Below are 24,097 nucleotides of genomic sequence, written 5' to 3' on the forward strand. Positions count from 1 at the left end.
ATATCTCTGATGGGTTAATGTTGTAGTTAAAGAGTGACGGTGTAATATCTCTGACGGGTTAATGTAGTTAAAGAGTGACAGTGTAATATCTCTGATGGGTTAATGTTGTAGTTAAAGAGTGTCGGTGTAATATCTCTGATGGGTTAATGTTGTAGTTAAAGAGTGACGGTGTAATATCTCTGACGGGTTAATGTAGTTAAAGAGTGTCGGTGTAATATCTCTGATGGGTTAATGTTGTAGTTAAAGAGTGACGGTGTAATATCTCTGATGGGTTAATGTTGTAGTTAAAGAGTGACGGTGTAATATCTCTGATGGGTTAATGTAGTTAAAGAGTGTAAGTGTAATATCTCTGATGGGTTAATGTTGTAGTTAAAGAGTGACGGTGTAATGTCTCTGATGGGTTAATGTTGTAGTTAAAGAGTGACGGTGTAATATCTCTGATGGGTTAATGTTGTAGTTAAAGAGTGACGGTGTAATATCTCTGATGGGTTAATGTTGTGGTTAAAGAGTGACGGTGTAATGTCTCTGATGGGTTAATGTTGTAGTTAAAGAGTGACGGTGTAATATCTCTGATGGGTTAATGTTGTAGTTAAAGAGTGTCGGTGTAATATCTCTGATGGGTTAATGTAGTGAAAGAGTGACAGTGTAATATCTCTGATGGGTTAATTTTGTAGTTAAAGAGTGACGGTGTAATATCGCTGATAGGTTAATGTTGTAGTTAAAGAGTGACGGTGTAATATCTCTGATGGGTTAATGTTGTAGTTAAAGAGTGACGGTGTAATATCTCTGATGGGTTAATGTTGTAGTTAAGGGGTGACGGTGTAATATCTCTGACGGGTTAATGTAGTTAAAGAGTGACGGTGTAATATCTCTGATGGGTTAATGTTGTAGTTAAAGAGTGTCGGTGTAATATCTCTGACGGGTTAATGTTGTAGTTAAAGAGTGACGGTGTAATATCTCTGATGGATTAATGTAGTTAAAGAGTGTCGGTGTAATATCTCTGGTGGGTTAATGTTGTAGTTAAAGAGTGACGGTGTAATGTCTCTGATGGGTTAATGTTGTAGTTAAAGAGTGTCGGTGTAATATCTCTGATGGTTTAATGTTGTAGTTAAAGAGTGTCGGTGTAATATCTCTGATGGGTTAATGTTGTAGTTAAAGAGTGTCAGTGTAATATCTCCGACGGGTTAATGTTGTAGTTAAAGAGTGACGGTGTAATATCTCTGATGGGTTAATGTTGTAGTTAAAGAGTGACGGTGTAATATCTCTGATGGGTTAATGTTGTAGTTAAAGGGTGACGGTGTAATATCTCTGACGGGTTAATGTAGTTAAAGAGTGACGGTGTAATATCTCTGATCGTTTAACTTTGTAGTTAAAGAGTGTCGGTGTAATATCTCCGACGGGTTAATGTTGTAGTTAAAGAGTAACGGTGTAATATCTCTGATGGGTTAATGTTGTAGTTAAAGAGTGACGGTGTAATATCTCTGATGGGTTAATGTTGTAGTTAAAGAGTGACGGTGTAATATCTCTGATGGTTTAATGTTGTAGTTAAAGAGTGACGGTGTAATATCTCTGACTGGTTAATGTTGTAGTTAAAGAGTGACAGTGTAATATCTCTGATGGGTTAATGTTATAGTTAAAGAGTGACGGTGTAATATCTCTGATGGGTTAATGTTGTAGTTAAAGAGTGACGGCGTAATATCTCTGACGGGTTAATGTAGTTAAAGAGTGACAGTGTAATATCTCTGATGGGTTAATGTTGTAGTTAAAGAGTGTCGGTGTAATATCTCTGATGGGTTAATGTTGTAGTTAAAGAGTGACGGTGTAATATCTCCGACGGGTTAATGTTGTAGTTAAAGAGTGACGGTGTAATATCTCTGATAGGTTAATGTTGTAGTTAAAGAGTGACGGTGTAATATCTCTGATGGTTTAACATTGTAGTTAAAGAGTGACAGTGTAATATCTCTGATAGGTTAATGTTTTAGTTAAAGAGTGACGGTGTAATATCTCTGATGGGTTAATGTTGTAGTTAAAGAGTGACGGTGTAATATCTCTGATGGTTTAATGTTGTAGTTAAAGAGTGACGGTGTAATATCTCTGATGGGTTAATGTTGTAGTTAAAGAGTGACGGTGTAATGTCTCTGATGGGTTAATGTAGTTAAAGAGTGTCGGTGTAATATCTCTGATGGGTTAATGTTGTAGTTAAAGAGTGACGGTGTAATATCTCTGATGGTTTAATGTTGTAGTTAAAGAGTGACGGTGTAATATCGCTGATAGGTTAATGTTGTAGTTAAAGAGTGACGGTGTAATATCTCTGATGGGTTAATGTTGTAGTTAAAGAGTGACGGTGTAATATCTCTGATGGTTTAACGTTGTAGTTAAAGAGTGACAGTGTAATATCTCTGACTGGTTAATGTTGTAGTTAAAGAGTGACAGTGTAATATCTCTGATGGGTTAATGTTGTAGTTAAAGAGTGACGGTGTAATATCTCTGATGGGTTAATGTTGTAGTTAAAGAGTGACGGTGTAATATCTCTGACGGGATAATGTAGTTAAAGAGTGACAGTGTAATATCTCTGATGGGTTAATGTTGTAGTTAAAGAGTGTCGGTGTAATATCTCTGATGGGTTAATGTTGTAGTTAAAGAGTGACGGTGTAATATCTCCGACGGGTTAATGTTGTAGTTAAAGAGTGACGGTGTAATATCTCTGATAGTTTAATGTTGTATTTAAAGAGTGACGGTGTAATATCTCTGATGGTTTAACGTTGTAGTTAAAGAGTGACAGTGTAATATCTCTGATAGGTTAATGTTGTAGTTAAAGAGTGACGGTGTAATATCTCTGATGGGTTAATGTTGTAGTTAAAGAGTGACGGTGTAATATCTCTGATGGTTTAATGTTGTAGTTAAAGAGTGACGGTGTAATATCTCTGATGGGTTAATGTTGTAGTTAAAGAGTGACGGTGTAATGTCTCTGATGGGTTAATGTAGTTAAAGACTGTCGGTGTAATATCTCTGATGGGTTAATGTTGTAGTTAAAGAGTGACGGTGTAATATCTCTGATGGTTTAATGTTGTAGTTAAAGAGTGACGGTGTAATATCGCTGATAGGTTAATGTTGTAGTTAAAGAGTGACGGTGTAATATCTCTGATGGGTTAATGTTGTAGTTAAAGAGTGACGGTGTAATATCTCTGATGGTTTAACGTTGTAGTTAAAGAGTGACAGTGTAATATCTCTGATGGTTTAATGTTGTAGTTAAAGAGTGACGGTGTAATATCTCTGATGGTTTAACGTTGTAGTTAAAGAGTGACAGTGTAATATCTCTGATAGGTTAATGTTGTAGTTAAAGAGTGACGGTGTAATATCTCTGATGGGTTAATGTAGTTAAAGAGTGACGGTGTAATATCTCTGACGGGTTAATGTTGTAGTTAAAGAGTGTCGGTGTAATATCTCTGATGGGTTAATGTAGTTAAAGAGTGACCGTGTAATATCTCTGATGGGTTAATGTTGTAGTTAAAGAGTGACGGTGTAATGTCTCTGATGGGTTAATGTTGTAGTTAAAGAGTGTCGGTGTAATATCTCTGACGGGTTAATGTTGTAGTTAAAGAGTGACGGTGTAATATCTCTGATGGGTTAATGTTGTAGTTAAAGAGTGACGGTGTAATGTCTCTGATGGGTTAATGTTGTAGTTAAAGAGTGACGGTGTAATATCTCTGATGGGTTAATGTTGTAGTTAAAGAGTGTCGGTGTAATATCTCTGCTGGGTTAATGTTGTAGTTAAAGAGTGACGGTGTAATATCTCTGATGGGTTAATGTAGTTAAAGAGTGTCGGTGTAATATCTCTGATGGGTTAATGTTGTAGTTAAAGAGTGACGGTGTAATATCTCTGACGGGTTAATGTTGTAGTTAAAGAGTGTCGGTGTCATATCTCTGATGGGTTAATGTTGTAGTTAAAGAGTGTCAGTGTAATATCTCTGATGGGTTAATGTTGTAGTTAAAGAGTGACGGTGTAATATCTCCGACGGGTTAATGTTGTAGTTAAAGAGTGACGGTGTAATATCTCTGACGGGTTAATGTTGTAGTTAAAGAGTGTCGGTGTAATATCTCTGATGGGTTAATGTTGTAGTTAAAGAGTGTCGGTGTAATATCTCTGACGCGTTAATGTTGTAGTTAAAGAGTGACGGTGTAATATCTCCGACTGGTTAATGTTGTAGTTAAAGAGTGTCGGTGTAATATCTCTGACGGGTTAATGTTGTAGTTAAAGAGTGACGGTGTAATATCTCTGATGGTTTAATGTTGTAGTTAAAGAGTGACGGTGTAATATCTCTGATGGGTTAATGTTGTAGTTAAAGAGTGACGGTGTAATGTCTCTGATGGGTTAATGTAGTTAAAGACTGTCGGTGTAATATCTCTGATGGGTTAATGTTGTAGTTAAAGAGTGACGGTGTAATATCTCTGATGGTTTAATGTTGTAGTTAAAGAGTGACGGTGTAATATCGCTGATAGGTTAATGTTGTAGTTAAAGAGTGACGGTGTAATATCTCTGATGGGTTAATGTTGTAGTTAAAGAGTGACGGTGTAATATCTCTGATGTTTTAACGTTGTAGTTAAAGAGTGACAGTGTAATATCTCTGATGGTTTAATGTTGTAGTTAAAGAGTGACGGTGTAATATCTCTGATGGTTTAACGTTGTAGTTAAAGAGTGACAGTGTAATATCTCTGATAGGTTAATGTTGTAGTTAAAGAGTGACGGTGTAATATCTCTGATGGGTTAATGTAGTTAAAGAGTGACGGTGTAATATCTCTGACGGGTTAATGTTGTAGTTAAAGAGTGTCGGTGTAATATCTCTGATGGGTTAATGTAGTTAAAGAGTGACGGTGTAATATCTCTGATGGGTTAATGTTGTAGTTAAAGAGTGACGGTGTAATGTCTCTGATGGGTTAATGTTGTAGTTAAAGAGTGTCGGTGTAATATCTCTGACGGGTTAATGTTGTAGTTAAAGAGTGACGGTGTAATATCTCTGATGGGTTAATGTTGTAGTTAAAGAGTGACGGTGTAATGTCTCTGATGGGTTAATGTTGTAGTTAAAGAGTGACGGTGTAATATCTCTGATGGGTTAATGTTGTAGTTAAAGAGTGTCGGTGTAATATCTCTGATGGGTTAATGTTGTAGTTAAAGAGTGACGGTGTAATATCTCCGACGGGTTAATGTTGTAGTTAAAGAGTGACGGTGTAATATCTCTGACGGGTTAATGTTGTAGTTAAAGAGTGTCGGTGTAATATCTCTGATGGGTTAATGTTGTAGTTAAAGAGTGTCGGTGTAATATCTCTGACGGGTTAATGTTGTAGTTAAAGAGTGACGGTGTAATATCTCCGACTGGTTAATGTTGTAGTTAAAGAGTGTCGGTGTAATATCTCTGACGGGTTAATGTTGTAGTTAAAGAGTGACGGTGTAATATCTCTGATGGTTTAATGTTGTAGTTAAAGAGTGACGGTGTAATATCTCTGATGGGTTAATGTTGTAGTTAAAGAGTGACGGTGTAATGTCTCTGATGGGTTAATGTAGTTAAAGACTGTCGGTGTAATATCTCTGATGGGTTAATGTTGTAGTTAAAGAGTGACGGTGTAATATCTCTGATGGTTTAATGTTGTAGTTAAAGAGTGACGGTGTAATATCGCTGATAGGTTAATGTTGTAGTTAAAGAGTGACGGTGTAATATCTCTGATGGGTTAATGTTGTAGTTAAAGAGTGACGGTGTAATATCTCTGATGTTTTAACGTTGTAGTTAAAGAGTGACAGTGTAATATCTCTGATGGTTTAATGTTGTAGTTAAAGAGTGACGGTGTAATATCTCTGATGGTTTAACGTTGTAGTTAAAGAGTGACAGTGTAATATCTCTGATAGGTTAATGTTGTAGTTAAAGAGTGACGGTGTAATATCTCTGATGGGTTAATGTAGTTAAAGAGTGACGGTGTAATATCTCTGACGGGTTAATGTTGTAGTTAAAGAGTGTCGGTGTAATATCTCTGATGGGTTAATGTAGTTAAAGAGTGACGGTGTAATATCTCTGATGGGTTAATGTTGTAGTTAAAGAGTGACGGTGGAATGTCTCTGATGGGTTAATGTTGTAGTTAAAGAGTGTCGGTGTAATATCTCTGACGGGTTAATGTTGTAGTTAAAGAGTGACGGTGTAATATCTCTGATGGGTTAATGTTGTAGTTAAAGAGTGACGGTGTAATGTCTCTGATGGGTTAATGTTGTAGTTAAAGAGTGACGGTGTAATATCTCTGATGGGTTAATGTTGTAGTTAAAGAGTGTCGGTGTAATATCTCTGATGGGTTAATGTTGTAGTTAAAGAGTGACGGTGTAATATCTCTGATGGGTTAATGTAGTTAAAGAGTGTCGGTGTAATATCTCTGATGGGTTAATGTTGTAGTTAAAGAGTGACGGTGTAATATCTCTGACGGGTTAATGTTGTAGTTAAAGAGTGTCGGTGTAATATCTCTGATGGGTTAATGTTGTAGTTAAAGAGTGTCAGTGTAATATCTCTGATGGGTTAATGTTGTAGTTAAAGAGTGACGGTGTAATATCTCCGACGGGTTAATGTTGTAGTTAAAGAGTGACGGTGTAATATCTCTGACGGGTTAATGTTGTAGTTAAAGAGTGTCGGTGTAATATCTCTGATGGGTTAATGTTGTAGTTAAAGAGTGTCGGTGTAATATCTCTGACGGGTTAATGTTGTAGTTAAAGAGTGACGGTGTAATATCTCCGACTGGTTAATGTTGTAGTTAAAGAGTGTCGGTGTAATATCTCTGACGGGTTAATGTTGTAGTTAAAGAGTGACGGTGTAATATCTCCGACGGGTTAATGTTGTAGTTAAAGAGTGACAGTGTAATATCTCTGATGGTTTAATGTTGTAGTTAAAGAGTGACGGTGTAATATCTCTGATGGGTTAATGTTGTAGTTAAAGAGTGACGGTGTAATATCTCTGAAGGGTTAATGTTGTAGTTAAAGAGTGACGGTGTAATATCTCTGACTGGTTAATGATGTAGTTAAAGAGTGACAGTGTAATATCTCTGATGGTTTAATGTTGTAGTTAAAGAGTGACGGTGTAATATCTCTGATGGGTTAATGTTGTAGTTAAAGAGTGACGGTGTAATATCGCTGATAGGTTAATGTTGTAGTTAAAGAGTGACGGTGTAATATCTCTGATGGGTTAATGTTGTAGTTAAAGAGTGACGGTGTAATATCTCTGATGGTTTAACGTTGTAGTTAAAGAGTGACAGTGTAATATCTCTGATGGTTTAATGTTGTAGTTAAAGAGTGACGGTGTAATATCTCTGATGGTTTAAAGTTGTAGTTAAAGAGTGACAGTGTAATATCTCTGATAGGTTAATGTTGTAGTTAAAGAGTGACGGTGTAATATCTCTGATGGGTTAATGTAGTTAAAGAGTGACGGTGTAATATCTCTGACGGTTAATGTTGTAGTTAAAGAGTGTCGGTGTAATATCTCTGATGGGTTAATGTAGTTAAAGAGTGACGGTGTAATATCTCTGATGGGTTAATGTTGTAGTTAAAGAGTGACGGTGTAATGTCTCTGATGGGTTAATGTTGTAGTTAAAGAGTGTCGGTGTAATATCTCTGACGGGTTAATGTTGTAGATAAAGAGTGACGGTGTAATATCTCTGATGGGTTAATGTTGTAGTTAAAGAGTGACGGTGTAATGTCTCTGATGGGTTAATGTTGAAGTTAAAGAGTGACGGTGTAATATCTCTGATGGGTTAATGTTGTAGTTAAAGAGTGTCGGTGTAATATCTCTGATGGGTTAATGTTGTAGTTAAAGAGTGACGGTGTAATATCTCTGATGGGTTAATGTAGTTAAAGAGTGTCGGTGTAATATCTCTGATGGGTTAATGTTGTAGTTAAAGAGTGACGGTGTAATATCTCTGACGGGTTAATGTTGTAGTTAAAGAGTGTCGGTGTAATATCTCTGATGGGTTAATGTTGTAGTTAAAGAGTGTCGGTGTAATATCTCTGATGGGTTAATGTTGTAGTTAAAGAGTGTCAGTGTAATATCTCTGATGGGTTAATGTTGTAGTTAAAGAGTGACGGTGTAATATCTCCGACGGGTTAATGTTGTAGTTAAAGAGTGACGGTGTAATATCTCTGACGGGTTAATGTTGTAGTTAAGGAGTGTCGGTGTAATATCTCTGATGGGTTAATGTTGTAGTTAAAGAGTGTCGGTGTAATATCTCTGACGGGTTAATGTTGTAGTTAAAGAGTGACGGTGTAATATCTCCGACTGGTTAATGTTGTAGTTAAAGAGTGTCGGTGTAATATCTCTGACGGGTTAATGTTGTAGTTAAAGAGTGACGGTGTAATATCTCCGACGGGTTAATGTTGTAGTTAAAGAGTGACAGTGTAATATCTCTGATGGTTTAATGTTGTAGTTAAAGAGTGACGGTGTAATATCTCTGATGGGTTAATGTTGTAGTTAAAGAGTGACGGTGTAATATCTCTGATGGGTTAATGTTGTAGTTAAAGAGTGACGGTGTAATATCTCTGACTGGTTAATGTTGTAGTTAAAGAGTGACAGTGTAATATCTCTGATGGTTTAATGTTGTAGTTAAAGAGTGACGGTGTAATATCTCTGATGGGTTAATGTTGTAGTTAAAGAGTGACGGTGTAATATCGCTGATAGGTTAATGTTGTAGTTAAAGAGTGACGGTGTAATATCTCTGATGGGTTAATGTTGTAGTTAAAGAGTGACGGTGTAATATCTCTGATGGTTTAACGTTGTAGTTAAAGAGTGACGGTGTAATATCTCTGATGGTTTAACGTTGTAGTTAAAGAGTGACAGTGTAATATCTCTGATAGGTTAATGTTGTAGTTAAAGAGTGACGGTGTAATATCTCTGATGGGTTAATGTAGTTAAAGAGTGACGGAGTAATATCTCTGACGGGTTAATGTTGTAGTTAAAGAGTGTCGGTGTAATATCTCTGATGGGTTAATGTAGTTAAAGAGTGACGGTGTAATATCTCTGATGGGTTAATGTTGTAGTTAAAGAGTGACGGTGTAATGTCTCTGATGGGTTAATGTTGTAGTTAAAGAGTGTCGGTGTAATATCTCTGACGGGTTAATGTTGTAGTTAAAGAGTGACGGTGTAATATCTCTGATGGGTTAATGTTGTAGTTAAAGAGTGACGGTGTAATGTCTCTGATGGGTTAATGTTGTAGTTAAAGAGTGACGGTGTAATATCTCTGATGGGTTAATGTTGTAGTTAAAGAGTGTCGGTGTAATATCTCTGATGGGTTAATGTTGTAGTTAAAGAGTGACGGTGTAATATCTCTGATGGGTTAATGTAGTTAAAGAGTGTCGGTGTAATATCTCTGATGGGTTAATGTTGTAGTTAAAGAGTGACGGTGTAATATCTCTGACGGGTTAATGTTGTAGTTAAAGAGTGTCGGTGTAATATCTCTGATGGGTTAATGTTGTAGTTAAAGAGTGTCAGTGTAATATCTCTGATGGGTTAATGTTGTAGTTAAAGAGTGACGGTGTAATATCTCCGACAGGTTAATGTTGTAGTTAAAGAGTGACGGTGTAATATCTCTGACGGGTTAATGTTGTAGTTAAAGAGTGTCGGTGTAATATCTCTGATGGGTTAATGTTGTAGTTAAAGAGTGTCGGTGTAATATCTCTGACGGGTTAATGTTGTAGTTAAAGAGTGACGGTGTAATATCTCCGACTGGTTAATGTTGTAGTTAAAGAGTGTCGGTGTAATATCTCTGACGGGTTAATGTTGTAGTTAAAGAGTGACGGTGTAATATCTCTGATGGGTTAATGTTGTAGTTAAAGAGTGACGGTGTAATATCTCTGAAGGGTTAATGTTGTAGTTAAAGAGTGACGGTGTAATATCTCTGACTGGTTAATGTTGTAGTTAAAGAGTGACAGTGTAATATCTCTGATGGTTTAATGTTGTAGTTAAAGAGTGACGGTGTAATATCTCTGACGGGTTAATGTTGTAGTTAAAGAGTGACGGTGTAATATCTCCGACGGGTTAATGTTGTAGTTAAAGAGTGACAGTGTAATATCTCTGATGGTTTAATGTTGTAGTTAAAGAGTGACGGTGTAATATCTCTGATGGGTTAATGTTGTAGTTAAACAGTGACGGTGTAATATCTCTGAAGGGTTAATTTTGTAGTTAAAGAGTGACGGTGTAATATCTCTGACTGGTTAATGTTGTAGTTAAAGAGTGACAGTGTAATATCTCTGATGGTTTAATGTTGTAGTTAAAGAGTGACGGTGTAATATCTCTGATGGGTTAATGTTGTAGTTAAAGAGTGACGGTGTAATATCTCTGAAGGGTTAATGTTGTAGTTAAAGAGTGACGGTGTAATATCTCCGACTGGTTAATGTTGTAGTTAAAGAGTGTCGGTGTAATATCTCTGACGGGTTAATGTTGTAGTTAAAGAGTGACGGTGTAATATCTCTGATGGGTTAATGTTGTAGTTAAAGAGTGACGGTGTAATATCTCTGAAGGGTTAATGTTGTAGTTAAAGAGTGACGGTGTAATATCTCTGACTGGTTAATGTTGTAGTTAAAGAGTGACAGTGTAATATCTCTGATGGTTTAATGTTGTAGTTAAAGAGTGACGGTGTAATATCTCTGACGGGTTAATGTTGTAGTTAAAGAGTGACGGTGTAATATCTCCGACGGGTTAATGTTGTAGTTAAAGAGTGACAGTGTAATATCTCTGATGGTTTAATGTTGTAGTTAAAGAGTGACGGTGTAATATCTCTGATGGGTTAATGTTGTAGTTAAAGAGTGACGGTGTAATATCTCTGAAGGGTTAATGTTGTAGTTAAAGAGTGACGGTGTAATATCTCTGACTGGTTAATGTTGTAGTTAAAGAGTGACAGTGTAATATCTCTGATGGTTTAATGTTGTAGTTAAAGAGTGACGGTGTAATATCTCTGATGGGTTAATGTTGTAGTTAAAGAGTGACGGTGTAATATCACTGAAGGGTTAATGTTGTAGTTAAAGAGTGACGGTGTAATATCTCTGACTGGTTAATGTTGTAGTTAAAGAGTGACAGTGTAATATCTCTGATGGGTTAATGTTGTAGTTAAAGAGTGACGGTGTAATATCTCTGATGGGTTAATGTTGTAGTTAAAGAGTGACGGTGTAATATCTCCGACGGGTTAATGTTGTAGTTAAAGAGTGACAGTGTAATATCCTGATTTTTTAATGTTGTAGTTAAAGAGTGACGGTGTAATATCTCTGATGGGTTAATGTTGTAGTTAAAGAGTGACGGTGTAATATCTCTGAAGGGTTAATGTTGTAGTTAAAGAGTGACGGTGTAATATCTCTGACTGGTTAATGTTGTAGTTAAAGAGTGACAGTGTAATATCTCTGATGGTTTAATGTTGTAGTTAAAGAGTGACGGTGTAATATCTCTGATGGGTTATTGTTGTAGTTAAAGAGTGACGGTGTAATATCTCTGAAGGGTTAATGTTGTAGTTAAAGAGTGACGGTGTAATATCTCTGACTGGTTAATGTTGTAGTTAAAGAGTGACAGTGTAATATCTCTGATGGGTTAATGTTGTAGTTAAAGAGTGACGGTGTAATATCTCTGATGGGTTAATGTAGTTAAAGAGTGTCGGTGTAATATCTCTGACGGGTTAATGTTGTAGTTAACGAGTGACGTGTAATATCTCTGATGGGTTAATGTTGTAGTTAAAGAGTGACGGTGTAATGTCTCTGATGGGTTAATGTTGTAGTTAAAGAGTGACGGTGTAATATCTCTGATGGGTTAATGTTGTAGTTAAAGAGTGTCGGTGTAATATCTCTGATGGGTTAATGTAGTTAAAGAGTGACGGTGTAATATCTCTGATGGGTTAATGTTGTAGTTAAAGAGTGACAGTGTAATATCGCTGATAGGTTAATGTTGTAGTTAAAGAGTGACGGTGTAATATCTCTGACGGGTTAATGTTGTAGTTAAAGAGTGTCGGTGTAATATCTCTGATGGGTTAATGTTGTAGTTAAAGAGTGTCAGTGTAATATCTCTGATGGGTTAATGTTGTAGTTAAAGAGTGACGGTGTAATATCTCCGACGGGTTAATTTTGTAGTTAAAGAGTGACTGTGTAATATCCTGATTTTTTAATGTTGTAGTTAAAGAGTGACGGTGTAATATCTCTGATGGGTTAATGTTGTAGTTAAAGAGTGACGGTGTAATATCTCTGAAGGGTTAATGTTGTAGTTAAAGAGTGACGGTGTAATATCTCTGACTGGTTAATGTTGTAGTTAAAGAGTGACAGTGTAATATCTCTGATGGTTTAATGTTGTAGTTAAAGAGTGACGGTGTAATATCTCTGATGGGTTATTGTTGTAGTTAAAGAGTGACGGTGTAATATCTCTGAAGGGTTAATGTTGTAGTTAAAGAGTGACGGTGTAATATCTCTGACTGGTTAATGTTGTAGTTAAAGAGTGACAGTGTAATATCTCTGATGGGTTAATGTTGTAGTTAAAGAGTGACGGTGTAATATCTCTGATGGGTTAATGTAGTTAAAGAGTGTCGGTGTAATGTCTGTGACGGGTTAATGTTGTAGTTAAAGAGTGACGGTGTAATATCTCTGATGGGTTAATGTTGTATTTAAAGAGTGACGGTGTAATGTCTCTGATGGGTTAATGTTGTAGTTGAAGAGTGACGGTGTAATATCTCTGATGGGTTAATGTTGTAGTTAAAGAGTGTCGGTGTAATATCTCTGATGGGTTAATGTAGTTAAAGAGTGACGGTGTAATATCTCTGATGGGTTAATATTGTAGTTAAAGAGTGACAGTGTAATATCGCTGATAGGTTAATGTTGTAGTTAAAGAGTGACGGTGTAATATCTCTGACGGGTTAATGTTGTAGTTAAAGAGTGTCGGTGTAATATCTCTGATGGGTTAATGTTGTAGTTAAAGAGTGTCAGTGTAATATCTCTGATGGGTTAATGTTGTAGTTAAAGAGTGACGGTGTAATATCTCCGACGGGTTAATGTTGTAGTTAAAGAGTGACGGTGTAATATCTCTGACGGGTTAATGTTGTAGTTAAAGAGTGTCGGTGTAATATCTCTGACGGGTTAATGTTGTAGTTAAAGAGTGTCGGTGTAATATCTCTGACGGGTTAATGTTGTAGTTAAAGAGTGACGGTGTAATATCTCCGACGGGTTAATGTTGTAGTTAAAGAGTGTCGGTGTAATATCTCTGACGGGTTAATGTTGTAGTTAAAGAGTGACGGTGTAATATCTCCGACGGGTTAATGTTGTAGTTAAAGAGTGACAGTGTAATATCTCTGATGGTTTAATGTTGTAGTTAAAGAGTGACGGTGTAATATCTCTGATGGGTTAATGTTGTAGTTAAAGAGTGACGGTGTAATATCTCTGAAGGGTTAATGTTGTAGTTAAAGAGTGACGGTGTAATATCTCTGACTGGTTAATGTTGTAGTTAAAGAGTGACAGTGTAATATCTCTGATGGTTTAATGTTGTAGTTAAAGAGTGATGGTGTAATATCTCTGATGGGTTAATGTTGTAGTTAAAGAGTGACGGTGTAATATCTCTGAAGGGTTAATGTTGTAGTTAAAGAGTGACGGTGTAATATCTCTGACTGGTTAATGTTGTAGTTAAAGAGTGACAGTGTAATATCTCTGATGGGTTAATGTTGTAGTTAAAGAGTGACGGTGTAATATCGCTGATAGGTTAATGTTGTAGTTAAAGAGTGTCAGTGTAATATCTCTGATGGGTTAATGTTGTAGTTAAAGAGTGACAGTGTAATATCTCTGATGGGTTAATGTTGTAGTTAAAGAGTGACGGTGTAATATCTCTGATGGGTTAATGTAGTTAAAGAGTGTCGGTGTAATATCTCTGACGGGTTAATGTTGTAGTTAAAGAGTGACGGTGTAATATCTCTGATGGGTTAATGTTGTAGTTAAAGAGTGTCGGTGTAATGTCTCTGATGGGTTAATGTTGTAGTTAAAGAGTGACAGTGTAATATCTCTGATGGGTTAATGTTGTAGTTAAAGAGTGTCGGTGTAATATCTCTGATGGGTTAATGTTGTAGTTAAAGAGTGACGGTGTAATATCTCTGACTGGTTAATGTTGTAGTTAAAGAGTGACAGTGTAATATCTCTGATGGGTTAATGTTGTAGTTAAAGAGTGACGGTGTAATATCTCTGATGGGTTAATGTAGTTAAAGAGTGTCGGTGTAATATCTCTGATAGGTTAATGTTGTAGTTAAAGAGTGACGGTGTAATATCTCTGATGGGTTAATGTAGTTAAAGAGTGTCGGTGTAATATCTCTGACGGGTTAATGTTGTAGTTAAAGACTGACGGTGTAATATCTCTGATGGGTTAATGTTGTAGTTAAAGAGTGACGGTGTAATGTCTCTGATGGGTTAATGTTGTAGTTAAAGAGTGACGGTGTAATATCTCTGATGGGTTAATGTTGTAGTTAAAGAGTGTCGGTGTAATATCTCTGATGGGTTAATGTAGTTAAAGAGTGACGGTGTAATATCTCTGATGGGTTAATGTTGTAGTTAAAGAGTGACAGTGTAATATCGCTGATAGGTTAATGTTGTAGTTAAAGAGTGACGGTGTAATATCTCTGACGGGTTAATGTTGTAGTTAAAGAGTGTCGGTGTAATATCTCTGATGGGTTAATGTTGTAGTTAAAGAGTGTCAGTGTAATATCTCTGATGGGTTAATGTTGTAGTTAAAGAGTGACGGTGTAATATCTCCGACGGGTTAATGTTGTAGTTAAAGAGTGACGGTGTAATATCTCTGACGGGTTAATGTTGTAGTTAAAGTGTGTCGGTGTAATATCTCTGACGGGTTAATGTTGTAGTTAAAGAGTGTCGGTGTAATATCTCTGACGGGTTAATGTTGTAGTTAAAGAGTGACGGTGTAATATCTCCGACGGGTTAATGTTGTAGTTAAAGAGTGTCGGTGTAATATCTCTGACGGGTTAATGTTGTAGTTAAAGAGTGACGGTGTAATATCTCCGACGGGTTAATGTTGTAGTTAAAGAGTGACAGTGTAATATCTCTGATGGTTTAATGTTGTAGTTAAAGAGTGACGGTGTAATATCTCTGATGGGTTAATGTTGTAGTTAAAGAGTGACGGTGTAATATCTCTGAAGGGTTAATGTTGTAGTTAAAGAGTGACGGTGTAATATCTCTGACTGGTTAATGTTGTAGTTAAAGAGTGACAGTGTAATATCTCTGATGGTTTAATGTTGTAGTTAAAGAGTGACGGTGTAATATCTCTGATGGGTTAATGTTGTAGTTAAAGAGTGACGGTGTAATATCTCTGAAGGGTTAATGTTGTAGTTAAAGAGTGACGGTGTAATATCTCTGACTGGTTAATGTTGTAGTTAAAGAGTGACAGTGTAATATCTCTGATGGGTTAATGTTGTAGTTAAAGAGTGACGGTGTAATATCGCTGATAGGTTAATGTTGTAGTTAAAGAGTGTCAGTGTAATATCTCTGATGGGTTAATGTTGTAGTTAAAGAGTGACAGTGTAATATCTCTGATGGGTTAATGTTGTAGTTAAAGAGTGACGGTGTAATATCTCTGATGGGTTAATGTAGTTAAAGAGTGTTGGTGTAATATCTCTGACGGGTTAATGTTGTAGTTAAAGAGTGACGGTGTAATATCTCTGATGGGTTAATGTTGTAGTTAAAGAGTGTCGGTGTAATGTCTCTGATGGGTTAATGTTGTAGTTAAAGAGTGACAGTGTAATATCTCTGATGGGTTAATGTTGTAGTTAAAGAGTGTCGGTGTAATATCTCTGATGGGTTAATGTTGTAGTTAAAGAGTGACGGTGTAATATCTCTGACTGGTTAATGTTGTAGTTAAAGAGTGACAGTGTAATATCTCTGATGGGTTAATGTTGTAGTTAAAGAGTGACGGTGTAATATCTCTGATGGGTTAATGTAGTTAAAGAGTGTCAGTGTAATATCTCTGATAGGTTAATGTTGTAGTTAAAGAGTGTCGGTGTAATATCTCTGATAGGTTAATGTTGTAGTTAAAGAGTGTCGGTGTAATATCTCTGATGGGTTAATGTTGTAGTTAAAGAGTGATGGTGTAATATCTCTGATGGTTTAATGTTGTAGTTAAAGAGTGACGGTGTAATATCTCTGATGGGTTAATGTAGTTAAAGAGTGTCAGTGTAATATCTCTGATAGGTTAATGTTGTAGTTAAAGAGTGTCGGTGTAATATCTCTGATAGGTTAATGTTGTAGTTAAAGAGTGTCGGTGTAATATCTCTGATGGGTTAATGTTGTAGTTAAAGAGTGATGGTGTAATATCTCTGATGGTTTAATGTTGTAGTTAAAGAGTGACGGTGTAATATCTCTGATGGGTTAATGTAGTTAAAGAGTGTCAGTGTAATATCTCTGATAGGTTAATGTTGTAGTTAAAGAGTGTCGGTGTAATATCTCTGATAGGTTAATGTTGTAGTTAAAGAGTGTCGGTGTAATATCTCTGATGGGTTAATGTTGTAGTTAAAGAGTGATGGTGTAGTATGTTGCTAACAGCAGGATGGTCACTGAAGTACTAGAAAGAAAGAGTTAAGCCAATTTGTTCACACAGGACTGAAACAAATCTTCTCCACATATCCTATAAAAAGACAGACACATCTTGGGCCATGCAGGTACCTGTAGTTTGAACTTGGAGAAGGGTCTGAATCTTAGGAAGATGGAGAGGATAAGTTTAGCTATTCCCACTCCAACTTATCCTTATCCCACTCCAACTCTGCCTATCTGCCAGTGCTACCTACACTGCTACACTAAAGCACAATGCAAGCTTGAGGAAAAACACCTCATCTTCCTTCCACACTGATTGCAGACCTCTGGACTTAATATATCAAATTCTCCAACTTAAAGTCGCTTTCGCTTTCACTTTCTTTCTGCCTGTATCAGAACTCGGCTTTTCTGCCGATCATCCATCTGTGATCTTGGCTGGATTATTCTCTCCCCCCTACTATTGCCTGTACTGCAGAGCACATCCGACAGCTCTATTTGCAACGCATTCTTTTTACATTATATGGAAATGACTTGGTTGACAGAATTGATGACTTTGTTGCAAATTTTGCTAGTGATACAAAGTTAGGTGGAGGGGCAGATAGTTTAGAGGAATTAGAAAAGATACAGAAGGACTTAGACAGCTTAGGAGAACGGGCAATGAAGTGGCAGATAGGATACAGTGTTGGAATGTCCATGGTCATGCACTTTGGTAGAAGAAATGAAAGGTTAAACTATTTTCTGAATGGAAGGAAAATTCAAAAATCGGAGGTGCAAAGGGACTTGTGAGTCCTTGAGCAGGATTACCTAAAGGTTAATTTGCAGGTTTTGAGTTGGTTGTGAGGAAGGCAAATGCAATGTTAGCATTCATTTCAAGAGGACTAGAATATAAAACCAAGGACGTAGTGTTGAGGCTTTATAAGGCACTGGTGAGACCTCACTTGGAGTATTGTGAGGCCTCACCAGTTGACTGTTGTTTTGGTCTCCTTATCTAAGAAAGGGTGTGTTGCCATTGGAGAGGGTTCAAAGGAGGTACACAAAAATGATTCCAGGATTAAATGGTTTGTCATATGAGGAGTGTTTGGTGGCTGTGGGCTTGTAATCACTGGAATTCAGAAGAATGAGGGGTGACCTAATTGAAATTTATTGAATGGTGAAAGGTCTCGATAGAGTGGATGTGGAGAGGATGTTTTTTATGGTGGGAGTGTCTGGAACCAGAGGACACAGCCTCAGAATAGAGGGGCATCCTTTTAGGAGGGATATGAGGAGGAATTTCTTTAGCGAGAGTGGTGAATCTGTGGAATTCGTTGCAATAGGCAGCTGTGGAAGCCAGGTCTTATGTATACTTAAGGCAGCAGTTGATAGATTCTTGATTAGTCAGGTCATGAAGGGTTACAGAGAGTAGGCAAGCGATTGGGGCTGAGAGGGAAATGGATCAGCAATGATGAAATGGCGGAGCAGATTTGATGGGCCATGTGGCCTATTGCTGTTCCTATATATAATGATCTTATAACACAGAGAAAGTAACATAAATCGCTTCAAGCTATTGCATCAACTAATTTATTTTTCCCTACCACATTTATCCCTTTCTTTCACTCATCCCTCCTTATCTTTTCTAGTATTAAAAACTAATTTAATTTCTTCCTTTTCCAGTCTTACATAGCATCTGAGATTTGAACATAGAAAATATAAAGAACATAGAACAGTACAACACAGGAACAGGCCCTTTGGTGCACAAAGTTGTGCCGGACCAGCTAAAAAGCTAATTAACAACACCCAAAACTAACCCCTCCTGCCTACATAGTGTCATGTCCTTGCATCTTCCTCACATCCATGTGCCTATCTAAACATCTCTTAAAAGTCTCTAAAGTATTCGCCTCTACCACCATACCAGGCAGCACTTCCCTGGCATCCATCACTCTCTGAGTAAAAAAACTCACCCCTCACATCCCCCTTGAACCTACCCCCTCTCACCTTCAATGCATGCCCTCTGGTATTAAACATTTCTACTCTGGGAGAAGTATACTCCCTGTTTACTCTATCTATTCCTCTCATAATCTTATAAACCTCGATCAGATCTCTCCTCAGCCTCCGCCACTTCAAAGAAAACAACCCAAGTTTGTCCAGCCTCTCATGACAGCACATGCCTTCTAAACCAGGCAGCATCCTGGTAAACCTCTTCTGCACCCTGCCTAAAGCCTCAACATCCCTCCTCTGGTTGGGCGACATTAATCCTGTCCCTATCTCCACAGATGTTACCTGACCTGCTGTGTTTCCAACACTTTTTTGCTTTTATTTCAGATTTACAGCACCTGCAATTTATTTTTGAGTTTTGTTTTTGTGATGTCCATCATTTAGTGTCCAAAGGGTTAATAGAAGTGCATTTGACTGTTATAACGATGGAGACACCATTGCAGCTGATGGGTAAGTTTGAAGGAGCAACTTGAGGGAGATCCAGTGATAGAAAGGGTTAGAGACAACTGAATGTATGGACCAAAGAAGCAACAGGGATTGATGGAGTGAATGGGACTTGAATTGGAGGAACGTAGATTCTTAGATTGCTTTAGGACCTGAGGAGATTACAAAGGAAAAGAGGCGTGAGGAGATAGGGGATCTTGAACGTGAATCCAGGAATTAAGTTTGAAGTTTGGAGGAATAAAGAAGCCAGCATAGGTTAATAAGGGTACTCCCGGTGTGGCTTCCTGTATATCGGTGAGACCCGATGTAGATTGGGAGATTGCTTCACCGAGCACCTACGCTCCGTCTACCAGAACAAGCAGGATCTCCCAGTGGCCACCCATTTTAATTCCACTTCCCATTCCCATTCTGACATGTCTATCCACGGCCTCCTTTATTGTCGTGATGAAGCTACACTCAGGTTGCAGGAACAACACATTATATTCCGTCTGGGTAGCCTCCAACCTAGTGGCATGAACATTGACTTCTCAAACTTCCGGTAATGTCACTCCCCCCACCTTTCACCATTCCCCATCCCCTCTTCCCTCTCTCACCTTATCTTCTTGCCTTCCCATCACCTCCTCTGGTGCTCCTCCCCACTTTTCTTTCTTCCATGGCCTTCTGTCCTCTCCTATTTGATTCCCCCTACTCCAGCCCTGTAGCTCTTTCCGATCAACTTCTCAGCTCTTCACTTCACCCCTCCCCCTTCCTGGTTTTACCTATCACTTTGTGTTTCTCCCAACCCCCAACCACTTTTTAAATCTGTTCCTCATCTCTTCTATCCCCTCCAGTCCTGCGGAAGGGTCTGGGCTGAAACGTCGAATGTACTCTTTTCCACTGATGCTGCCTGTCCTGCTGAGTTCCTGTAGCATTTTGTGTGTGCTGATAGGTTAGTAAGGCTGATGATGTTCCAGACATATATCAGGTCAGGAAACAAGAGAATTTCAAATGATTGAAATGGAAATATTGAAGGTATTGTATGGTGGCAAAACACTGATCCAAAATCAAAACATGTTGAAGTCTTTGTTTTATTCCCCTTTTCATTAGTTGTCCCAACTAAACCACCTCAACGTAAAAATACAATACTATTATCATAAAAGATCATTTGATCAATTGCAAAGGAGTCTTGTCTTAAATCTACCAATCAAAATGATTTCTCATTTTAGATTCCTCTGAATAAAATCCATCTTTTAAGATGTCATGCTGAATAATGACGGAGAAAACAGACTTATGACATATCGAGTGCACTTTGCACATTTACAGTAATACTGCGAAATACAATTTGCAGATAAACTTTGTTCAACAGTTCAGACAAAACAATCTGACTTGTTCCTCTAGTCGAGAATTTTCTGCTGTTTATCTGTGTAACATAACTAATCACTGCATTGTGGGTCAGAATCGCAGCAAATAACTCGCTGGCTGTTGTAAACCCTATCTTTCAGACATCGATGAATGTTTTGATGGAGGGCTTGGAACTTGTGGTCAGATCTGCACAAACTTGCCAGGTTCATACACCTGCTCCTGCCTGGCTGGTTACGCATTAGAGGACAATAAATGGTCTTGTCATCCAGAATGTAAGTCACTGATCAACTGATGACAGCGAACTGAATACTAAAGTAAAGGGGAAAACAACAAAAGTGGAGATTTTATATGTTGGTGATACTGAGGCATCTGATCAATATTCATGCTCAGATGTACAATGAAATTCTAACTTTGATATTTCTCTAACCACCAGTGATCACAATGCTTTTGACCTGAGACATGAATTACTTCAACGAAGAGACATAGAAATCTACAGCACATTACAGGCCCTTCGGCCCACAATGTTGTGCCAACCATGTAACCTACTCTAGAAACTGCCTTGAATTTCTCTACCACGTAGCCCTCCATTTTTCTAAGCTCCATGTACCTATCTAAGAGTCTCTTAAAGAGCCTATTGTGTCCACCCCCACCCCCACCACTGGCAGTGCATTCCACTCTCTGTGTGAAAAACTTGCCTCTGACATCCCCCCTGCACCTACTTCCAAGCACCTTAAAACTATCCCCCCTCGTGTTAGCCATTTCAGCCCGGGAAAAAGCCTCTGACTATCCACACGATCAATACCTCTCATCATCTTGTACGCCTCAATCACGTCATCTCTCATTTTCCGTTGCTCCAAGGAGAAAAGGCCAAGTTCACTCAACCTATTCTCATAAGGCATGCTCCCCAATCCAGGCAAAATCCTTGTAAATCTCCTCTGCACCCTTTCTATGGCTTCCATGTCCTTCCTGTAGTGAGGTGAACAGAACTGAGCAGAGTACTCCAAGTGGTAAAAATCCAAAGGGGGATCTTTTTGTAACAGAGATATATAGAGTTCGATGTATATTACCTGTCAATTAATCCTGGACAATAAAACAATCTGATCTCAAATGCCACTGTAGTCAACATAAAACTAAAGGTTGTAAGCTGAACTGGTGGAGAGCTGTTGCAAAAATCACGGCCAGGTGTTAAATTCTTAGGAAAAAACCTGAACCCGATCATTCAGCATTTTAATGCCATTTACGTAAATTAAGTCTATGTACTCTAAATACAATGGTATCCACTTAAAGTCTGGGTAATAGGAAAGAAAACCCGAGAACTTCTTAGTAAAACAAGGTTGTGTTCTATTACAGAAAGGGATCTGAATAACTCTTGACAACTAGTTCTGGGGTCCTGGATTATGAAGGTTAATTGCAAGAAAAATTAAATGAAACCAAACTACAAATTTCATTGATATGCCAACAAATATATTGAGCCATTACAAATTTCATTTGTGTTTCTTTTTCAGGAATATTCCACATAATTCCTTTTGTTAGATTTCTTTGGTACCTTTACTTCTTTAGTTAATGTGGTGGAGTGATCATGGGTGACAAGCTGAGACATTTTTTCCAAGAAAGTAATTTTCTCTCCACTGACAGTCCGTGAGCCAGTAGGGTTGATCGGTACCATCGGAGGGGAATAATGCTCATGGTGATTTTTGGTAAGGTATATATCACTAGAGTTAGAAAATAGGTGACAGCATTGCACCAGTGGTAGCTTTATTACTTCAAATAAGTAATCACTTTTTGTATATATTCCATATTAACATCAGTACAGCAGAAGATGTTACCCCACACCCCAAAAGGTAAAAAACCTCATTTGGAGAGATTTCTGGAGTTTTATCAATGCCATGATATTTTCCATATTGTTGTATCCAATCAAAACAATCATAAGCTTTTGTCATAGCATTTAGAATTACAATATGTGGGGTTTCACACGGCCATAACCTAGGCCCCATTTGGTTGTAAAATGAATATATTTAATCAAAGACTGCTTTCCATACTTTCATAACCTATTAATAATCATAATAATTTTCCAAGTCTTCCATGTCTTCCACATGTTCATCTGAACTTTCCACACTCTCTGAGGTGCATGCCTGGTTCTCACAGTCTGCCAGTCTACACATGTCAGTACACCTGAGGCCATTTGCAACACACGTACATCTTGGGAGTGAACATTTTTTTGGACAGTTACAGGCCAGTGGATCCACTGTACTCCAGGCATCAGGTACTGGTTGGCCTTCCATCCAGTGCACCACCAACTGTTCAGCTTCCTCTTCTCTCTCCATCTTCCATCCTCTGCCAACAGGGCTTGGCACTTGTGGGTCCTTCTCCAAACATCTTCTCCATATACCAGCCTGGTAGCTGGCTTGCTGTGCATGTTTTGTGAAGCAGTCCTTGCATGGTGGGAGTTGACAACTTTCAGTTTCACCTTTTTTGGCACGGAAAAGGTGATACCTGAGCTCATTGACCTTGGTGGCCGATGCTTCTGGGGCATACAGGAGACATGTAAATGCCTCCAGTTTGTCCATCAGTTCTGGGGAGAGATCCCATTCCTGACCCAACTCTAAGAATATGTCCTGCGTTTCTCCATTGCTGGTCAGAGGTTTTAGCGCACTTGTCTTGCCTTTGCCTGCAAAAGCGCCTACAGTGTCACATCCTGTATATTCGTGCAACCCGATGAGAGCCCTACAAACCTCTATGCCAACAGTGACAGCAACCTTCCTGATGTCTACAAGCCTTGTACGGGTTCTAGTGCCACACTTCTGGAACAACGGGGCCTCAATCTTGTCACAAGATGCTAAAGACATGATAAAGACATCTGTGTCTTCTGAGCAGATCACTATAGATTGGGCAGATCCCTCTCGTGGCATGGGCAGCATGGAGAAGTAGGCAGCCATCTGCTTCTTCTTGTTGACACTGAAGAGCTGACACCTCCTCACTCTCTTGAGATGTGATTCTGTAACATTTGTCATTCACACTTGCATACAGAATCTTCTCCTGTAGCTTTGCTCTGTACTCCACCTTTCCTTACTGACTTTGGTCAGGAAGCTCCTCCACTGCCTCACCACCTGTGAGCCTGTGATACCTTGCAACTCATGACCAGTGTCTTCACCCCCGTAGAGATCTTTCACTATTCTTGATAGAGCTCCTGTATGTGTCGAACACAACATCTGTTCTGCTACTCTGACTGCCTTCCCTTAGAGCCATACCCAGAATTGTTGTGGCAACATCCCTAAAAGTAACTTGATCACCTTTCACTCGTTGGACCAAGTTCATTCCATCAACCACTGCAGCAGAGTTTCCTGGGAGTTGCTCTTCTACTGCTACATTTTTCTGCAAGGTTGTGGCTAAAGTAGCATCATTTGTCTTTCTCAGCAATCCTTCTGGTGTGGACAGGTCAATGGACAGGGCAATGGTCCAAGGGGATGAGAAAGGATATCCTCCATACATAGACTGTTCCCTTGTGCCATCACTATAATGCATCCAAACAAAGACCTGTCTGCTTTCAAGATGATCACTCTCCCATTTGATTTAACTTCTCTCTTCTTACACATATCACTGAATGTTTTCAGCTTGTTGGTTTTCATTGGGTCATAGAATTTCTTTGCTGGTGGGTCTTCCTCTAGTCTCTCATCCTTGAAGCTTGCATAGCATTGCTCACCAATCTCATATGCCTTCATCAGGTCAGAGGCAACGTCCTTGGGGGCTGCCTTTGCCGTAGAGACGCTGAGGTCCCGCTTCTCT

The 24,097-nt window shown here is 38.4% G+C and overlaps 1 protein-coding gene across 1 annotated transcript in view; it reads left to right on the top strand.

Annotated features, from left to right (window-relative positions):
- The first annotated feature begins 18,954 nt into the window (after window positions 1–18,954).
- The window catches only part of egf (epidermal growth factor), a 107,415-nt gene continuing 102,272 nt past the window's right edge, over window positions 18,955–24,097 (top strand). Inside the window, exons 1-2 of the mRNA XM_072256990.1 lie at window positions 18,955–18,979; window positions 20,455–20,586. Of these exons, the coding sequence (XP_072113091.1) occupies window positions 18,955–18,979; window positions 20,455–20,586 (157 nt within the window). The remainder of the gene's footprint in view (window positions 18,980–20,454; window positions 20,587–24,097) is intronic.

Source organism: Mobula birostris, chromosome 4, assembly GCF_030028105.1.
Source record: "Mobula birostris isolate sMobBir1 chromosome 4, sMobBir1.hap1, whole genome shotgun sequence".
NCBI classification, from domain to species: domain Eukaryota; kingdom Metazoa; phylum Chordata; class Chondrichthyes; order Myliobatiformes; family Myliobatidae; genus Mobula; species Mobula birostris.